The 16,997-nt window shown below is 48.1% G+C and overlaps 1 protein-coding gene across 4 annotated transcripts in view; it reads left to right on the forward strand.

Annotated features, from left to right (window-relative positions):
* LOC128430298 (SH3 domain and tetratricopeptide repeat-containing protein 1) overlaps window positions 1-10,142 on the forward strand; it is a 62,575-nt gene extending 52,433 nt beyond the window's left edge. For all 4 annotated transcript variants that reach the window (XM_053416333.1, XM_053416334.1, XM_053416335.1 and 1 more), the window contains exon 19: window positions 9,261-10,142. In XM_053416333.1, coding sequence (XP_053272308.1) covers window positions 9,261-9,497 — 237 coding nt within the window. In that variant the 3' untranslated portion in view covers window positions 9,498-10,142. The remainder of the gene's footprint in view (window positions 1-9,260) is intronic.
* The last annotated feature ends 6,855 nt before the right edge of the window (window positions 10,143-16,997 follow it).

Genomic DNA, 16,997 nt, shown 5'->3' on the forward strand with positions numbered 1-16,997 from the left:
CACATCATCACCGCACATCATCTTGCGGTGCACATCATCCTGCGGCGCATAGCATCATCACCGCACATCATCCGGCGACGCACATCATCCTGCGGTGCACATCATCCTGCGGCGCACATCATCATCACCGCACATCATCACATCATCCGGCGGTGCACATCATCCTGGGGCGCACATCATCCTGCGGCGCACATCATCCTGGGGCGCACATCGGCGCACATCATCCTGTGGTGCACATCATCCTGCAGCGCATATCATCATCACCGCACATCATCCTGCGGCGCACATCATCCTGCAGCGCATATCATCATCACCTCACATCATCGTTCTGCGCACATTATCCCGCGGTGCACATCATCCTGCGGTGCACATCATCCTGCGGCATATCATCATCACCGCACATCATCGTGTGGCGCACATCATCCTGCGGTGCACATCATCCTGAAGCGCATATCATCATCACTGCACATCATCCTGCGGCGCACATCATCCTGCGGCGCACGTCATCCTGCAGCGCACATCATACTGCGGCGCACACCGGCGCACATCGTCCTGCACCGCACATCATCCTGCGCCGCACACCATCACCGCACATCATCTTGCGGTGCACATCATCCTGCGGCGCATAGCATCATCACCGCACATCATCCGGCGACACACATCATCCTGCGGTGCACATCATCCTGCGGCGCACATCATCATCACCGCACATCATCACATCATCCGGCGGTGCACATCATCCTGGGGCGCACATCATCCTGCGGCGCACATCATCCTGGGGCGCACATCGGCGCACATCATCCTGTGGTGCACATCATCCTGCAGCGCATATCATCATCACCGCACATCATCCTGCGGCGCACATCATCCTGCAGCGCATATCATCATCACCTCACATCATCGTTCTGCGCACATTATCCCGCGGTGCACATCATCCTGCGGTGCACATCATCCTGCGGCATATCATCATCACCGCACATCATCGTGTGGCGCACATCATCCTGCGGTGCACATCATCCTGAAGCGCATATCATCATCACTGCACATCATCCTGCGGCGCACATCATCCTGCGGCGCACGTCATCCTGCAGCGCACATCATACTGCGGCGCACACCGGCGCACATCGTCCTGCACCGCACATCATCCTGCGCCGCACACCATCACCGCACATCATCTTGCGGTGCACATCATCCTGCGGCGCATAGCATCATCACCGCACATCATCCGGCGACACACATCATCCTGCGGTGCACATCATCCTGCGGCGCACATCATCATCACCGCACATCATCACATCATCCGGCGGTGCACATCATCCTGGGGCGCACATCATCCTGGGGCGCACATCGGCGCACATCATCCTGTGGTGCACATCATCCTGCAGCGCATATCATCATCACCGCACATCATCCTGCGGCGCACATCATCCTGCGGCGCACATCATCCTGCGGCGCACATCATCCTGCAGCGCATATCATCATCACCTCACATCATCGTGCTGCGCACATTATCCCGCGGTGAGCATCATCCTGCGGTGCACATCATCCTGCGGCATATCATCATCACCGCACATCATCGTGTGGCGCACATCATCCTGCGGTGCACATCATCCTGCAGCGCACATCATCCTGCAGCGCACATCATACTGCGGCGCACATCGGCGCACATCGTCCTGCACCGCACATCATCCTGCGCCGCACATCATCACCGCACATCATCTTGCGGTGCACATCATCCTGCGGTGCACATCATCCTGCGGCGCATATCATCATCACTGCACATCATCTTGCGGCGCACATCATCCTGCGGCGCATATCATCCTGCGGCGCACGTCATCCTGCAGCGCACATCATACTGCGGCGCACATCGGCGCACATCGTCCTGCACCGCACATCATCCTGCGCCGCACATCATCACCGCACATCATCTTGCGGTGCACATCATCCTGCGGTGCACATCATCCTGCGGCGCATATCATCATCACTGCACATCATCCTGCGGCGCACATCATCCTGCGGCGCACATCATCCTGCGGCGCACGTCATCCTGCAGCGCACATCATACTGCGGCGCACATCGGCGCACATAGTCCTGCACCGCACATCATCCTGCGCCGCACATCATCACCGCACATCATCTTGCGGTGCACATCATCCTGCGGCGCATAGCATCATCACCGCACATCATCCGGCGACGCACATCATCCTGCGGTGCACATCATCCTGCGGCGCACATCATCATCACCGCACATCATCACATCATCCGGCGGTGCACATCATCCTGGGGCGCACATCATCCTGGGGCGCACATCGGCGCACATCATCCTGTGGTGCACATCATCCTGCAGCGCATATCGTCATCACCGCACATCATCCTGCGGCGCACATCATCCTGCGGCATATCATCATCACCGCACATCATCGTGTGGCGCACATCATCCCGCGGTGCACATCATCCTGCGGCATATCATCATCACCGCACATCATCGTGTGGCGCACATCATCCTGCGGTGCACATCATCCTGCAGCGCATATCATCATCATTGCACATCATCCTGCGGCGCACATCATCCTGCGGCGCACGTCATCCTGCAGCGCACATCATACTGCGGCGCACATCGGCGCACATCGTCCTGCACCGCACATCATCCTGCGCCGCACATCATCACCGCACATCATCCTGCGGCGCATATCATCCTACGGTGCACATCATCCTGCGGCGCATACCATCATCTCCACACATCATCACATCATCCGGCGGCGAACATCATTCTGCGGTGCACATCATCCTGTGGTGCACATCATCCTGCGGCGCATATCATCATCACCGCACATCATCACATCATACTGCGGCGCACATCGGCGCACATCATCCTGCGCCTCACATCATCCTGCGCCGCACATCATCACCGCACATCATCCTGCGGTGCACATCATCCTGCGGCGCATATCATCCTGGGGCGCACATCGGCGCACATCGTCCTGCGCCTCACATCATCCTGCGCCGCACATCATCACCGCACATCATCCTGCGGCGCATATCATCCTTGGGCGCACATCAGCGCACATCGTCCTGCGCCGCACATCATCCTGCACCGCACATCATCACCGCACATCATCCTGCGGTGCACATCATCCTGCGGCGCATATCATCATCACCTCACATCATCACATCATCCGGCGGCGCACATCATCCTGCGGCGCACATCATCCTGCAGCGCACATCATCCTGGGGCGCACATCGACGCACATCATCCTGTGGTGCACATCATCATCACCGCACATCATCCGGCGGCGCACATCATCCTGCAGCGCACATCATCCTGGGGCGCACATCGACGCACATCATCCTGTGGTGCACATCATCATCACCGCACATCATCCTGTGGTGCACATCATCCTGCGGTGCACATCATCCTGCAGCGCATATCATCATCACCGCACATCATCGTGCTGCGCACATCATCCTGCGGTGCACATCATCCTGCGGTGCACATCATCCTGCGGCGCACATCATCCTGCGGCGCACATCATCCTGCGGCGCACATCATCCTGCGGTGCACATCATTCTGTGGCGCACATCATACTGCGGCGCACATCATCCTGGGGCGCACATCATCCTGCGGCGCACATCATCCTGCGGGGCACATCATCCTGCGGCGCACATCATCCTGCGGTGCACATCATACTGCGGCGCATATCATCATCACCGCACATCATCCTGCGGCGCACATCATTTTGCGGCGCACATCGTCCTCGCACATCATCGTGTGGCGCACATCTACCTGCAGCGCACATCATCCTGCTGCTCACATTATCTTGCGGCGCACATCATCGTGCGCAGACATCCTCAACGCAAATCATCGTGCATCGCACATCATCCTGCAGCGCACATCATCCTGCGCCGCACATCATCACCGCACATCATCCTGCGGTGCACATCATCCTGCGGCGCATATCATCATCACCTCACATCATCACATCATCCGGCGGCGCACATCATCCTGCGGCGCACATCATCCTGCGGCGCACATCATCCTGGGGCGCATATCATCCTGCGGCGCACATCATCCTGGGGCGCACATCATCCTGCGGCGCACATCATCCTGCGGGGCACATCATCCTGCGGCGCACATCATTCTGCGGTGCACATCATCCTGGGGCGCACATCGACGCACATCATCCTGTGGTGCACATCATCATCACCGCACATCATCCTGCGGTGCACATCATCCTGCGGTGCACATCATCCTGGGGCGCACATCGACGCACATCATCCTGTGGTGCACATCATCATCACCGCACATCATCCGGCGGCGCACATCATCCTGCAGCGCACATCATCCTGGGGCGCACATCGACGCACATCATCCTGTGGTGCACATCATCATCACCGCACATCATCCTGTGGTGCACATCATCCTGCGGTGCACATCATCCTGCGGTGCACATCATCCTGCGGCGCACATCATCCTGCGGCGCACATCATCCTGCGGTGCACATCATCCTGCGGTGCACATCATTCTGTGGCGCACATCATACTGCGGCGCACATCATCCTGGGGCGCACATCATCCTGCGGCGCACATCATCCTGCGGGGCACATCATCCTGCGGCGCACATCATCCTGCGGTGCACATCATACTGCGGCGCATATCATCATCACCGCACATCATCCTGCGGCGCACATCATTTTGCGGCGCACATCGTCCTCGCACATCATCGTGTGGCGCACATCTACCTGCAGCGCACATCATCCTGCTGCTCACATTATCTTGCGGCGCACATCATCGTGCGCAGACATCCTCAACGCAAATCATCGTGCATCGCACATCATCCTGCAGCGCACATCATCCTGCGGCACCCATCATCACCGCACATCATCTGCGGCACACATCATCTGCGGCGCACATCATCTGCGGCGCACATCATCCTGCGGCGCACATCATCCTGTGGCGCACATCATCCTGTGGCGCACATCATCCTGCAGCGCACATCATCCTGGGGCGCACATCATCCTGTGGTGCACATCATCCTGCGGCGCATATCATCATCACCGCACATCATCGTGTGGCGCACATCATTCAGCGGCGCACATCATCCTGCGGCGCACATCATCCTGCAGCGCCTATCATCATCACCGCACATCATCCTGCGGTGCACATCATCCTGCGGTGCACATCATCCTGCGGCGCATATCATCATCACCGCACATCATCACATCATCCGGCGGCGCACATCATCCTGCGGCGCACATCATCCTGCGGCGCACATCATCCTGTGGCGCACATCATACTGTGGCGCACATCATCCTGGGGCGCACATCATCCTGCGGCGCACATCATCCTGCGGGGCACATCATCCTGCGGCGCACATCATCCTGCGGTGCACATCATACTGCGGCGCATATCATCATCACCGCACATCGTCCTCGCACATCATCGTGTGGCGCACATCTACCTGCAGCGCACATCATCCTGCTGATCACATTATCTTGCGGCGCACATCATCCTGCGCAGACATCCTCAACGCAAATCATCGTGCATCGCACATCATCCTGCAGCGCACATCATCCTGCGGCACCCATCATCACTGCACATCATCTGCGGCGCACATCATCTGCGGCACACATCATCTGCGGCGCACATCATCTGCGGCGCACATCATCCTGCGGCGCACATCATCCTGTGGCGCACATCATCCTGTGGCGCACATCATCCTGCAGCGCACATCATCCTGGGGCGCACATCATCCTGTGGTGCACATCATCCTGCGGCGCATATCATCATCACCGCACATCATCGTGTGGCGCACATCATTCAGCGGCGCACATCATCCTGCGGCGCACATCATCCTGCAGCGCCTATCATCATCACCGCACATCATCCTGCGGTGCACATCATCCTGCGGTGCACATCATCCTGCGGCGCATATCATCATCACCGCACATCATCACATCATCCGGCGGCGCACATCATCCTGCGGCGCACATCATCCTGCGGCGCACATCATCCTGTGGCGCACATCATACTGTGGCGCACATCATCCTGGGGCGCACATCATCCTGCGGCGCACATCATCCTGCGGGGCACATCATCCTGCGGCGCACATCATCCTGCGGTGCACATCATACTGCGGCGCATATCATCATCACCGCACATCGTCCTCGCACATCATCGTGTGGCGCACATCTACCTGCAGCGCACATCATCCTGCTGATCACATTATCTTGCGGCGCACATCATCCTGCGCAGACATCCTCAACGCAAATCATCGTGCATCGCACATCATCCTGCAGCGCACATCATCCTGCGGCACCCATCATCACTGCACATCATCTGCGGCGCACATCATCTGCGGCGCACATCATCTGCGGCGCACATTGGCGCACATCGTCCTGCAAGCCACATCGTCCTGCGGCGCACATCATCCTGCGGCGCACATCATCCTGCGGCGCACATCAAAGGAGGAAGGTTGGACCTAGAGCTAGAAGTTCCACCCCAAATAACAGCCTTTTGATTAAATTAGATATTCTAACATTTAACAATACAGGACAAAATCGTTTTATATTTGTGGGTCTAGATACAGCTTTAATGTCATGAAGTTATTTTGAGAAGTGATGGCCTATTTCAATGGCAAGATAAAAAAAAAAGAATCAACAGAAGAATACGGAATCGATTGCATTCACTTTTATTTTTAATTTTTTGGGGCATTTGTCTCGGAATTTCCGAGATAATATCCCAGGAAAACAGAAAAGAAAGCTTATTTTAAGTTCTAAACATATTTAGGGCTTTTTTTCTCACTTTCTGTACGTCCTATAGCAGGGGTGTCAAACATCCAGCCCGCGGGCCGGATACGGCCCGCCAGGGGGTCCAGCTCAGCCCGCCGGATGCAAGGCATGCTCTAAATTAAAAAATGAAAAAAAATGGGGAAAAAAATGAAAAAATAACTAATTTTTGTTAAATTTGAAATTAAAAAAAAAGTTTATTTGTTAAATCATCATCATATCAGGCCAGCATGAAATACCAGGAGCGGAAACTGTGTGTGAGTGTGTCTCCAGACAGCACACACACACACAGGCCCCGGGGCTCCGCCCCCACTCACTCGCTTAGAGACTCACACATGAGATCAGAGCTCGTTCCCGTGAAGCAGCCGGTCAGGGACAAACAAGACACAGTGTTCAAAAACCAAGTTGAAAAGAAAATGCTCTTGGGTTCACAGTGTATGAAGGAGGACATGAGGAGAGACCAGTTTGTATTTTACGTCTGAAAACTCTGGCAGCTGACAGTATGAGACCCAACAATTAATAAGACACTTAGAAACATTACCACCCAGTCACATGCATGTGTTCTTTTTGGTTGAGCTTTATCATCGTTGTAACAAAGTGATTATAATTTAATACATTTTTTCTCTATTTTTGAAAAAGTACAGACTGATGGAGGAATGTAGTGATAAATGTCACCAAAAGTACTTCAATTAAGTTGAATTTAAGCAAAGAAATAAATGTTGCATGTTTTAATATATCTGTTTCCTACCATCGTTGTTGTGGAAATCATTGTTGATAATTATTGTGAGTAATAATTAACATTGACATGGTCTCTTCACATATATTATTATTATTATTAAAAGGTGATCTTTGCAACTTTGTTATTCAGGAAGTTTGTATCAAACAAGTAGCCCTTCGTACTACTCAGTATTTTTGAAGTAGCTCTCAGTTTCCAAAAGGTTGGTGACCCCTGCCATAGACCATCGTTTCCCAAACTGGGGTACGCGAAGTGGTTCAGGGGGTACGCAGTGGTGTGCACTGAGCCCCATGGGGGCTAGAATCCCACCTCAGCCGGCGCGCGTGGGCCCTCACCTTTCACTTTCAATCCTTGCGTCAGACTCCTAGGTCTGTGTTCCAAGATTGGTTGGACCCCCCTGTTATGTTGGTTTCATGCTGGTAACCGCCACCGCTACGCCCCCCCACCCTGAGCGAAGCGACGTTGTCCAGGGCGGAGGGGCGTGGCCTGGCCCACTTGAGATCAAAGTGGGCAGTATGCTGCCCCGTAAATAAAATGAGTTTGACATCCCTGTTCTAGATTGTCGAACACTCTCGAGCGGGACTGTTTTAAGTTCGGCTCTGCCTCTGCTTCTGAAGTTTTCATGCCCAGTCTGTGCACCATGCATCGCCAGTTGAGCTACATGAGGTTTGCTGGTCATTTATCATCTTTATTTGGTTTCTACCTTTCATGGTATTTTTTGGCTGAACTGGATGTTTCTATACATCCCTCCATCAGCAGGTCGTTCTCAACCCACACATTGCTCTGTCAGTTCAGTTTGTGTCCATCTTCAGCCCAGAGGTGAACAGGGTAGACAGTTATATTCCCTACTTCTTTGGAGAAATTGTTCATTAAAGGGACTCACTTGGGTTTTGAATTAATCACCTCCCTCAGTGACACCAGGAAGCAGTTTGGCCCCCTCCAACGCTCATTGTGGAAACACATAGTGGCTCTGATCATTGCCATCTGAAACTTCCATAATAGGATAGGTTTGGACTGGTTCCCAATCAGAGTTTGTCTCTTTACGTAGCTAGACCTTTTATTTGTTCCTTTTCCTTGCACAGAACTTAAAGCGGTGCCAGAGTATAATGCTCCCCTTTGGGTCTGTGAAGGAGACAGCCTGGCCTCCGGTGGAGTCTGCCTCACAGCAGGCCATCGGTGCTGGGGGGGAGAAAAAAGGGTGGAGTTTGTTGCTAGACTGGTAAACGTCTTGTTTGTGATTGTTGACACCCAGAGTAGAAGAGTGGTGTTCGCTGTGTAAAGTTGTGAATAGCTTTGCTGTTGTGCAACAAGGACGGCATTGTGGTGGCGGAACCTTCGAGGCTTAAACCACATCCTGTTAAGTGATGTTTTCAAAGGCCATAATATGTACATTATTATCTTCAAAAGAGTGTGTCTTGTCCTTGAGGTGTAAGTGAAATGCTATGTCCTGGCCTGTGCTGTGCCATCTCTTTGTGTAGTGGTTGTGTTGTTTCCCCAATCATCATTACATGGTCGAATTCTTTAGCGGCATACAACTGAACAAAAATCAAATTTAAATAAGCCAACTAGAAAATGTATTTAAAAAGATAACAAAAAAATATAGGCTACTTCTGTATGAATGTGCACATTACCAGAATATTAAGTTTAGTATCCCCTGTTTAATTCGTAGATGAGGTGTTTAATATTTTGACAAACATTAATTTTTTTATCGCCTTTACATTTTGGTGTCATCTCTATAGGACCCATTTGATGCTGCAGGCTACTACCATTTGGCTCTGGCTGCAGCCATGGACCTGGGCAACAAGCGGGCTCAGCTGAAGCTGTGCACACACCTCGCCACCATCTACCACAATTTCCTTATTGACCGGGAGCTGTCTCTCTTCTTTTACCAGAGGGCAAGAGGATTCGCTGCAGAGCTGAATGTGAGAAGGATTGACATTTCATCAGATAAGCATTTTAGCAGTATCTCCCAGTAAAAGACCACATGTGAAGATCAGAAGAAAAAACAACATTTTGCTAGATGTCACACAAGAAGTTAAAGCTCAGGTGATGGTGATTTTTGTTCTGAAAATCGTATTCAGTGTAAATTTTAAGACCCTCCATTGAGATGATGAAGATGATGATCGCTAAGATGTCCATTTTAATAGCTGACTGCATTGTACTGTATGCATATACGATTCGGACAACGGGTATGGAAAATTCTGTCTGTATTTATTAAATTGGCTAAGATCATAATAGATGTTTTCAAAGTGCTAAAGAGAATAGCAATTTGTTTTGTTCCAATTGTCAGAGGTTTCATTTTGAGCACAATTGAAAATCTGAGATTACTACTGTATGTATTTTGGTAACTGTCTTAAAACCACATCATCTTCCCTGATTTCTTACACACATTTACACTCATGTTATTTTGATTTAACTGTGTAAAAATGAGCTCTTGCAATTTTCTCTCACCATAGATCTATACATCATGCAGACTGGTTCTATACAAGTTGACTAGATGAGGTATTTTGTTTGATAATAGCGATATCTAAATGCACTGAAGGACGTTCATGAATTTTAAGATTGTGATGTAAAGCCGTGATTTAGAATGCTCTTAGCCTTAAAGTTGATCAAAAGGAGAATGAAGTCATGGACATTTGTTATGTACATACATGTTTTCATATTTGCCACTGTCTAGAGGAGGATCTATAGCCGTTTTCACACATGACCGGTGCGGAAAATTCAGAGACTTGGCTACGGAGTTTCCCGGCAGTTTGCCTTTCACACATGCACAACACAGCAGGAGGTTCTCTGCACTGACCAGTGTTGTGCAAGTTCACACCTCTCATGAACTAGTTCAAAATTCAGTTCATACAAGTAAACATGAATAGTTCACATTCATAGTTCACCATTTAAATTCTGAACGAGTTCATAGTTCAGTTCATTTCATAGTTTTAAGGTGGAAAGTGAGAATGAAAGACTTAACTTGTTAAAGAAAACCTTATCCATCACTACCCCTTGCCTTAACTGTCGGAATCTTTATCAGACAGTGTGTAAAAATCCCTCTCTGCTTTCTCTTGCCATCTGTATATGAGACCGAGAGCTGTTGTGTTGGAGGTATGGCCTGGCCCTTTAAGGAAAGTTTGTATTGTGTGACGTAGTGCACCTGGGTATTGTGGGAAAAGACGCCAAAATTGTGTGAATAACGAGAAGTGACGGACCACCTAGAGGTGTTTCGAGTGTTGCTCCTGCTGTATATCCGAGAAATAAAGTGGCTGCATTCCAAGTAAAGAAACATCTCCTCCTCCTTCTTCACGGAGCGGTCCGGACAGCGAGCCAAGATAACCCGTGAGCCGAGCTCCAGACTACGGCTCGGAGCCGAGACACTGGCCAGAGAAGAAAACACTTGGAATACGTTGCTTGTTTGGTGTGCATGTGTGTGTGCGATGAATCATGGGTAACGTAGTGCGAAGTCGAGTTACTTGGTTCAGGTTAGGCTACATCGCGGACATTTCACGGGCACTGAGCAACGACATGGTGCAAGCATTCGATTTAGACAGCGTCTCTTCTCAGGAGAAGGAAAACATTCCGTTAGGTTTTAGCTAGACCTTAGATAATATTGTAACGTACTGGTAGTTAGGTTTATGTTCTGTTTGACTGCTATGTGTTTGTTATGACTTATGTTCAGCTAACTACACCATGTCAATAAGTATTAGGATTTCCAGAGGGTCAGTGAACCAGTCGGGGTGGGGCAAGTGACAGTTCTAGACCAATGGCTGGAGAGTTACCTGGCATGACAGGCTCTCATTGGTTCTCACTATAAGCGAGGACGCTGAAATATGAACGTGTTCACCGTTCAAATGCATTATTTGTCATTGAGGTGCGTTCAGTTCATCGTTTTCACAAAAGTGAACGTGTTCAATGAACGCGTTCACTTTTGCGTTCGTTCATGCACAACACTGGCACTGACATGTTCACAACACTTTCAAATCCTCTGCATTATTCAGGTACCAGAGCAGAGGCAGGAAGCGACATATTCCTTCTGCTACAGTTCAATTCAATGAGATTTTATTTATACAGCATATCACAATATACAATATGGGACTATGGGAGGGAAAACACACAAAGTTAGTTACATGTAGTAAAATGAATGAATGTGGTGTCAGAGAGACAGAAAGAAAGGCAGAAGTGCTCACTGGATGATGGGAGTTCCCTCAGCTGTCTAGGCCTACTGCCTAGACAGACTATTGTTTTTTTACCCACTGATATTGTATCTTCTAACAATATTAAAACAGATTTTACATAACTATTGTGTATTAAATAAATTGATAAAGGTACAAGACATCCCTACTTCCCCCTCCTCTTGTTGGCAAATGGAATGTCCCACCTGAGACATGACCTCCTTGCCAAGGCTGCAGTCATTACGTTATGACAAAAGGGCCCCATGGCACACATCCTGTCAAGATGCAAGATTGCTCTGACCCAGGGCCGGTGGTGCCAAGACAAAGTACCGACTGTGCTCGCACACATTCTAGAGCAGATGAGACCCAGGGAACATCAACTCAAGAGCAAGACGCCACCTGTTAAAACATTCGTTAAAGAAGGAGCAAAGCCAGCAGCACCCAATAAAACCAGGGCAAGTCTCCTGCAGTCAGCCCAAGCATGGGAGCTGAGGGTAGACTAGAATAGGTAGGAGAATGTCAGTTGTCGTCTATACCACCTTGAGACCCGAGGCAGTCCTGTTTTCAAGTGAAGGAAAGAAGATGATCCGAGGAGAGCTGACTGTGCCTTGGGAAGAGGGGTGTTAGGAGGTATTTGAGAGAAAATCGGATCGCTACAAATACCTGGTGCAGGACTGCAGGGACAGAGGCTTGCAGGCATGGTTGAATCAGGTTGATTAGGGGGCAGAGGATTCCCAGCCCAATCAGTCTGAAAGTTGCTGACAGCAATGGGATTGACATGGAGAGAGGGGAAGAAAGCGGTACGAAGATTAGGGGAAGCAGGAGAGAAAGCCTCCTGTTGGATACGAAGCAGGCGAGAGAAGTTATGCTGGAAGCTAGGAGGGAATGAGTAGTGGCTGGCTACCACTGCTGACCTGCCAACAGGAGAGTGTTAGGGTTAAGAGTCAAAACACTGTTAGTAATCATCTGATGAGAGGACCTCCTGGTCAAGGCTGCAGTCATTGCATGACTCAAGGAGAAGCATCCTTGGATAAACACAAAAAATAAAATGTAAAAGTGAACCCATTTACACAAATATTATACACAGACTTGGCCTGTTCAAGTTTTAACAGGGATAACAATAGGCCCTGAGCTTCAGAGTCCTTATTGTTGGAGGAAAAGGGGATAAAAAGTGGGTTTGTAGGGATGAGGATTGGCTCTTCTGCAAAGATGGAGCCTGGGGACCTGAGCTGAGAAGGGCCCCTGAATATGGCTGATTATATTAGTCCATAGCCACAACAATTATATCCCAACGACCATTTTTCCTGAAACCACCAAAGTTCCTTGGAATGCCCGTGTGTAGCATATCTTGGGGGAGACTCTTCTCCCATAAAAAGTTCAGCTTATTTAAAAGGCAGTTCAACCTCAAAATACCTACACTATTTAATGAGTCATAATGCATAGACACAAGAAGTAACATATGGTCATAGGAAAAGAAACGTATACATTTAATTTAGGCGAAAAGAGCTACGACGTGCTGCCTGCATCCCTCTATTGCCCTCAGAAAGAGTGTTTTCCTGCTAAACAATGAGCCCTGTGTCTTCTCAAGTGACAGACTATTTCAAATAAACACACTCACGACTGGGTGAAGAACATATGTCTCGGCCAATACCCCTCTTGTCTGTTCAAATAAACTTTGACTGTAGTTGATCCATGGACATGAATAGTGTACAGCCTGCTTCCCCTCGGTGACATCATTCTGTCAGAGAATAGTGAGAATTAAAAACAGCTTCACATCTACAGTGTGTGTGTGTGTGTGTGTGTGTGTGTGTGTGTGTGTGTGTGTGTGTGTGTGTGCATGTGTGCCTGCGTGTGTGTGTGCCCGCGTGTGTGTGAGTCAGAGGGGAGGGTTCTTACAGTATATTCCCATTTGAGAGACACCTTGAAGGCTCTGAGAGAAAAGACATTTTTGGAAAGTGAGGTAATTTAAAAAAATTACACTTTCCATTGAGAGTTAAGAAAACGTTGTCTTCTTTTGTCCTTCATTAGTTCAACAACTGTCAGAAATTTTTTATTCACCACCACTCTGCTTAGGCCATTTAGTAGTTTAATATTGGGAAACCAGTCTGACCATCTGGAATACTGGGCACTTTCCCAGTTGGCCGGGCACAATATGTAACTAGAATTGCACTCAGCTGAGCGCATACCTCTCCTAAGGACCAACAGTAAACAGTTGAATTCAATCAAGCTGCACCAAACTGCACACACTCATTGATACCAGTCCCCTAAATATGCCTAACATCCTTTCTTACAATATAAGAAGAAAAGAAAAAAAATACCCAGAATCTGACCCATTTATTGAATCTGCTGCAGGAGTTAATGGGTTCCTCCTTGGCCAACACCCCATTCTTCCACTTAGTTTAAATAAAACTAGTTCAGTAGTATTTGCGTAATCCTAAGTAGGGACCGACAAAGAGCAATGAAAACATAACCTCCTTGGTGTAGGTGATGACATGAGATGGTGTTTAAAAAAGTTATGTTGATTACAAAATAGATTCCACATCTACAACAACTCTGCCGCTCCTGTTGTATTGTTTTCTCTCAATCAAAAGTATGGCTTTCCCTAACCAAGGTTCAAACCCAAATCGGACGATCTGCTGTTCTAATGGTTGTGACACTGCTCACATAGTAATACAGGTGTAACAGGCCAAATTAACCCCCGCCCATATTAAACCTAGCCGAGAGTATACCCCAGGGATGCACTGTCCTAGGCCAAACTATACCTAGGGTGTAAATTAATAACCTAGGCCATAATATACCCGGGGTATAATCTAGACTAGGCTCATTTAACCCCAGGTATAGTCCGGACTGGGGGTATACTATGGCCTGTTACAACGGTCAGAGCAAGCCTCCATTATGAGACCCTGATTCTTAAGCCTGCCTCATACCTTGATCAGCAGTGTGGCTGCATAGTGCCAAAAAGAGGAATGGTAGTTAAGGGGTGGAATTACCAGAATGAAGGACAACAGGCATAAGCTGGTTTCAGACATGCACTGAGCTCGACAGGTCAAGGACAAGGAGATCAGACACAACCAAATACCTCCAGAGGGTAAGATAGATGCTGAGAAGCCAGCTAAAAGGAAGGAATACGATCCAAGCCAACAGCATTATGACTGATGTCCCACCAGTCATCAGCTAAACTCCAATGGAACTAACAACAGTGCTGATATTCGGTGGCAAGTAAAATTCAGATTGAGTGTATGTATGTATATATATGGCAGCTGACAGTCACATCAGGAATAAGGAGCAGAAGAAGATCCAGAAGTGCCAGCAGTTGATAGAAAAACTGGAAAAGATGTGGAGGGTGAAGTATGAATAGGAGCATTAAAGGCTGTAACCCCCTCACTGTTGGAATTGCTCCAGCGCATTCCTGTTAAACAGGACGTTAAGCATGGACAATTTCTGTGCCTGAAAATGCACATGTGTACAACCTCAGAAGTCAGACTGAATACTATCAGGTATTAAAAACTATGAAATAAACTCAAAATGAATATATGTATACACATTTATTTATCGCCAAAAAATTTGACCTACTGCTAACAGACAGGGGCAAAAGAAGGGGCTAAACTGGCAGCCTTGTTGAAGGCATTTAGTAATCTTTTATTTGTTTTATTATTTTATAACTTATATCCTAAACATACTATTATAGTATCGTATGATGGTTGTAAGGGATGTGTACTCATACCAATACTGCGTATCAGTCCGGTACTAAAGGTATTCTAATCAGTTTTCAGTTAAGCTCCAATTGGACTTTGCCAAAATTGTTTTACGCCGCTAAGTATCCAGACTCCAACCCTGTAAAAGAAGTAACAGCCAAACTATTAGCCACAGGCATTCTTAAAATGTCCATTACTGTTGGTATTCTCACAGAGGTTCTTATGAATCAGGGTCCAAATTTCATTAAGTGCACACTCAATTCCTTTCAGCTTATAGGCATCAAGAATAAAAACCACTGCGTAACATGTCTCACATGAGAGAAGTAATGTGTATTTTTAAAATTACAGTATGTAAAGTTATCCAAGTATGGACCCCAAATTAATATTATGAAACTGTGAATGGACAAAATATGGGTGCGTTAAAGAAAGTTGGTGACTTGGAGGAAAGATATTCTAATGATAATTTGAAGATTTTTGTAACCTTGGGATAATAATGATATTTCTTGTTTTCTAAGGAAAAGTCTAATTGAATCCTAAGAAAAAATTTCATTACGGCATCGCAAAAAAAATAAGTTATTGTAAACTGAAGATAAGCATGTAGCTCAAACCACAAAAAGTCTGAATCTTCTGAGGAAAAGCCGGATCTTTGGAATGGAGTGAGGCTGCATGGTCTCGTGGTCTTAAATTGCCCTTACAAGGGGACAGGAATGAAATCTGTCCTCAAACCCTGCAGTCCGCAGCAAAGAATGAATGATGTCATTATTTGGGGGGAAAAATTTGAAAAAAAGCCACACTGCAGAGCTGAGTGTCGCTAGTGCAGCATCATGATTCAGGGCTTAGCTGCCTCTTGGCCCTTCACCTCAATGATAAAACCAAGATGAACACTGACGTGGGTTTTTCAAACGTAAACAGTAATGGAAATTTACAAGAATAAAATGTTTCACTCACGTCATTCACCAACTGTTATAAGGACTCTGACATTTACCAATGTTTTCTTGTCTGGGATTTGCTCTTAGGAAAGAACAGAATCTACGACACTCAAAAGCACACGTTGCACGCTGACTGACATGCTTTCCAAAATAATCTGTTATTATGTTAACTTCAATTCTATAGTTGTATAATAAAAAATTACAATTTATTTTCATTTAAAGCTCCATAATATTTAGTCATTTTCAATGTTCTACCTGTATCTGGTTCTTTATAGCTTACAATTAATCTTTTGAACAACATACTTGCAAAAAAAGGCAGATAAGTTCCAGTTGTCACGAATTCGCCTTCTTATTAATATTTTCAGTTTGTCTGTTAAGTTTTGTTTACTAATTCTTTTCTCTTTTCAGAACTCTGCCACTCCCCTCCTGCTCTGCACCGTCCTCATTCCTCTGATCCCTTCACCGGCTCCACCCACAGACGCACCTGTCTTCCATTCCCTCATTAGTCTTCCCTCTATATCTGCATGCCTGTTCCCCTTGTCCTCTGCCAGATCGTTTAGTGTGTTTGTGCCTAGTCCTTCCAGCATTTACCTCCTGATTCCTTCCTTGCCTGCCTGATCTCCACCGTGACCTGTCTGCTTTTCCCCTGGATTCCTCTTCTGCATGCTCCTTGTCGGTTTTGTTTGCTTTGG

Source organism: Pleuronectes platessa, chromosome 23 (genome assembly GCF_947347685.1).
Source record: "Pleuronectes platessa chromosome 23, fPlePla1.1, whole genome shotgun sequence".
NCBI lineage: Eukaryota > Metazoa > Chordata > Actinopteri > Pleuronectiformes > Pleuronectidae > Pleuronectes > Pleuronectes platessa.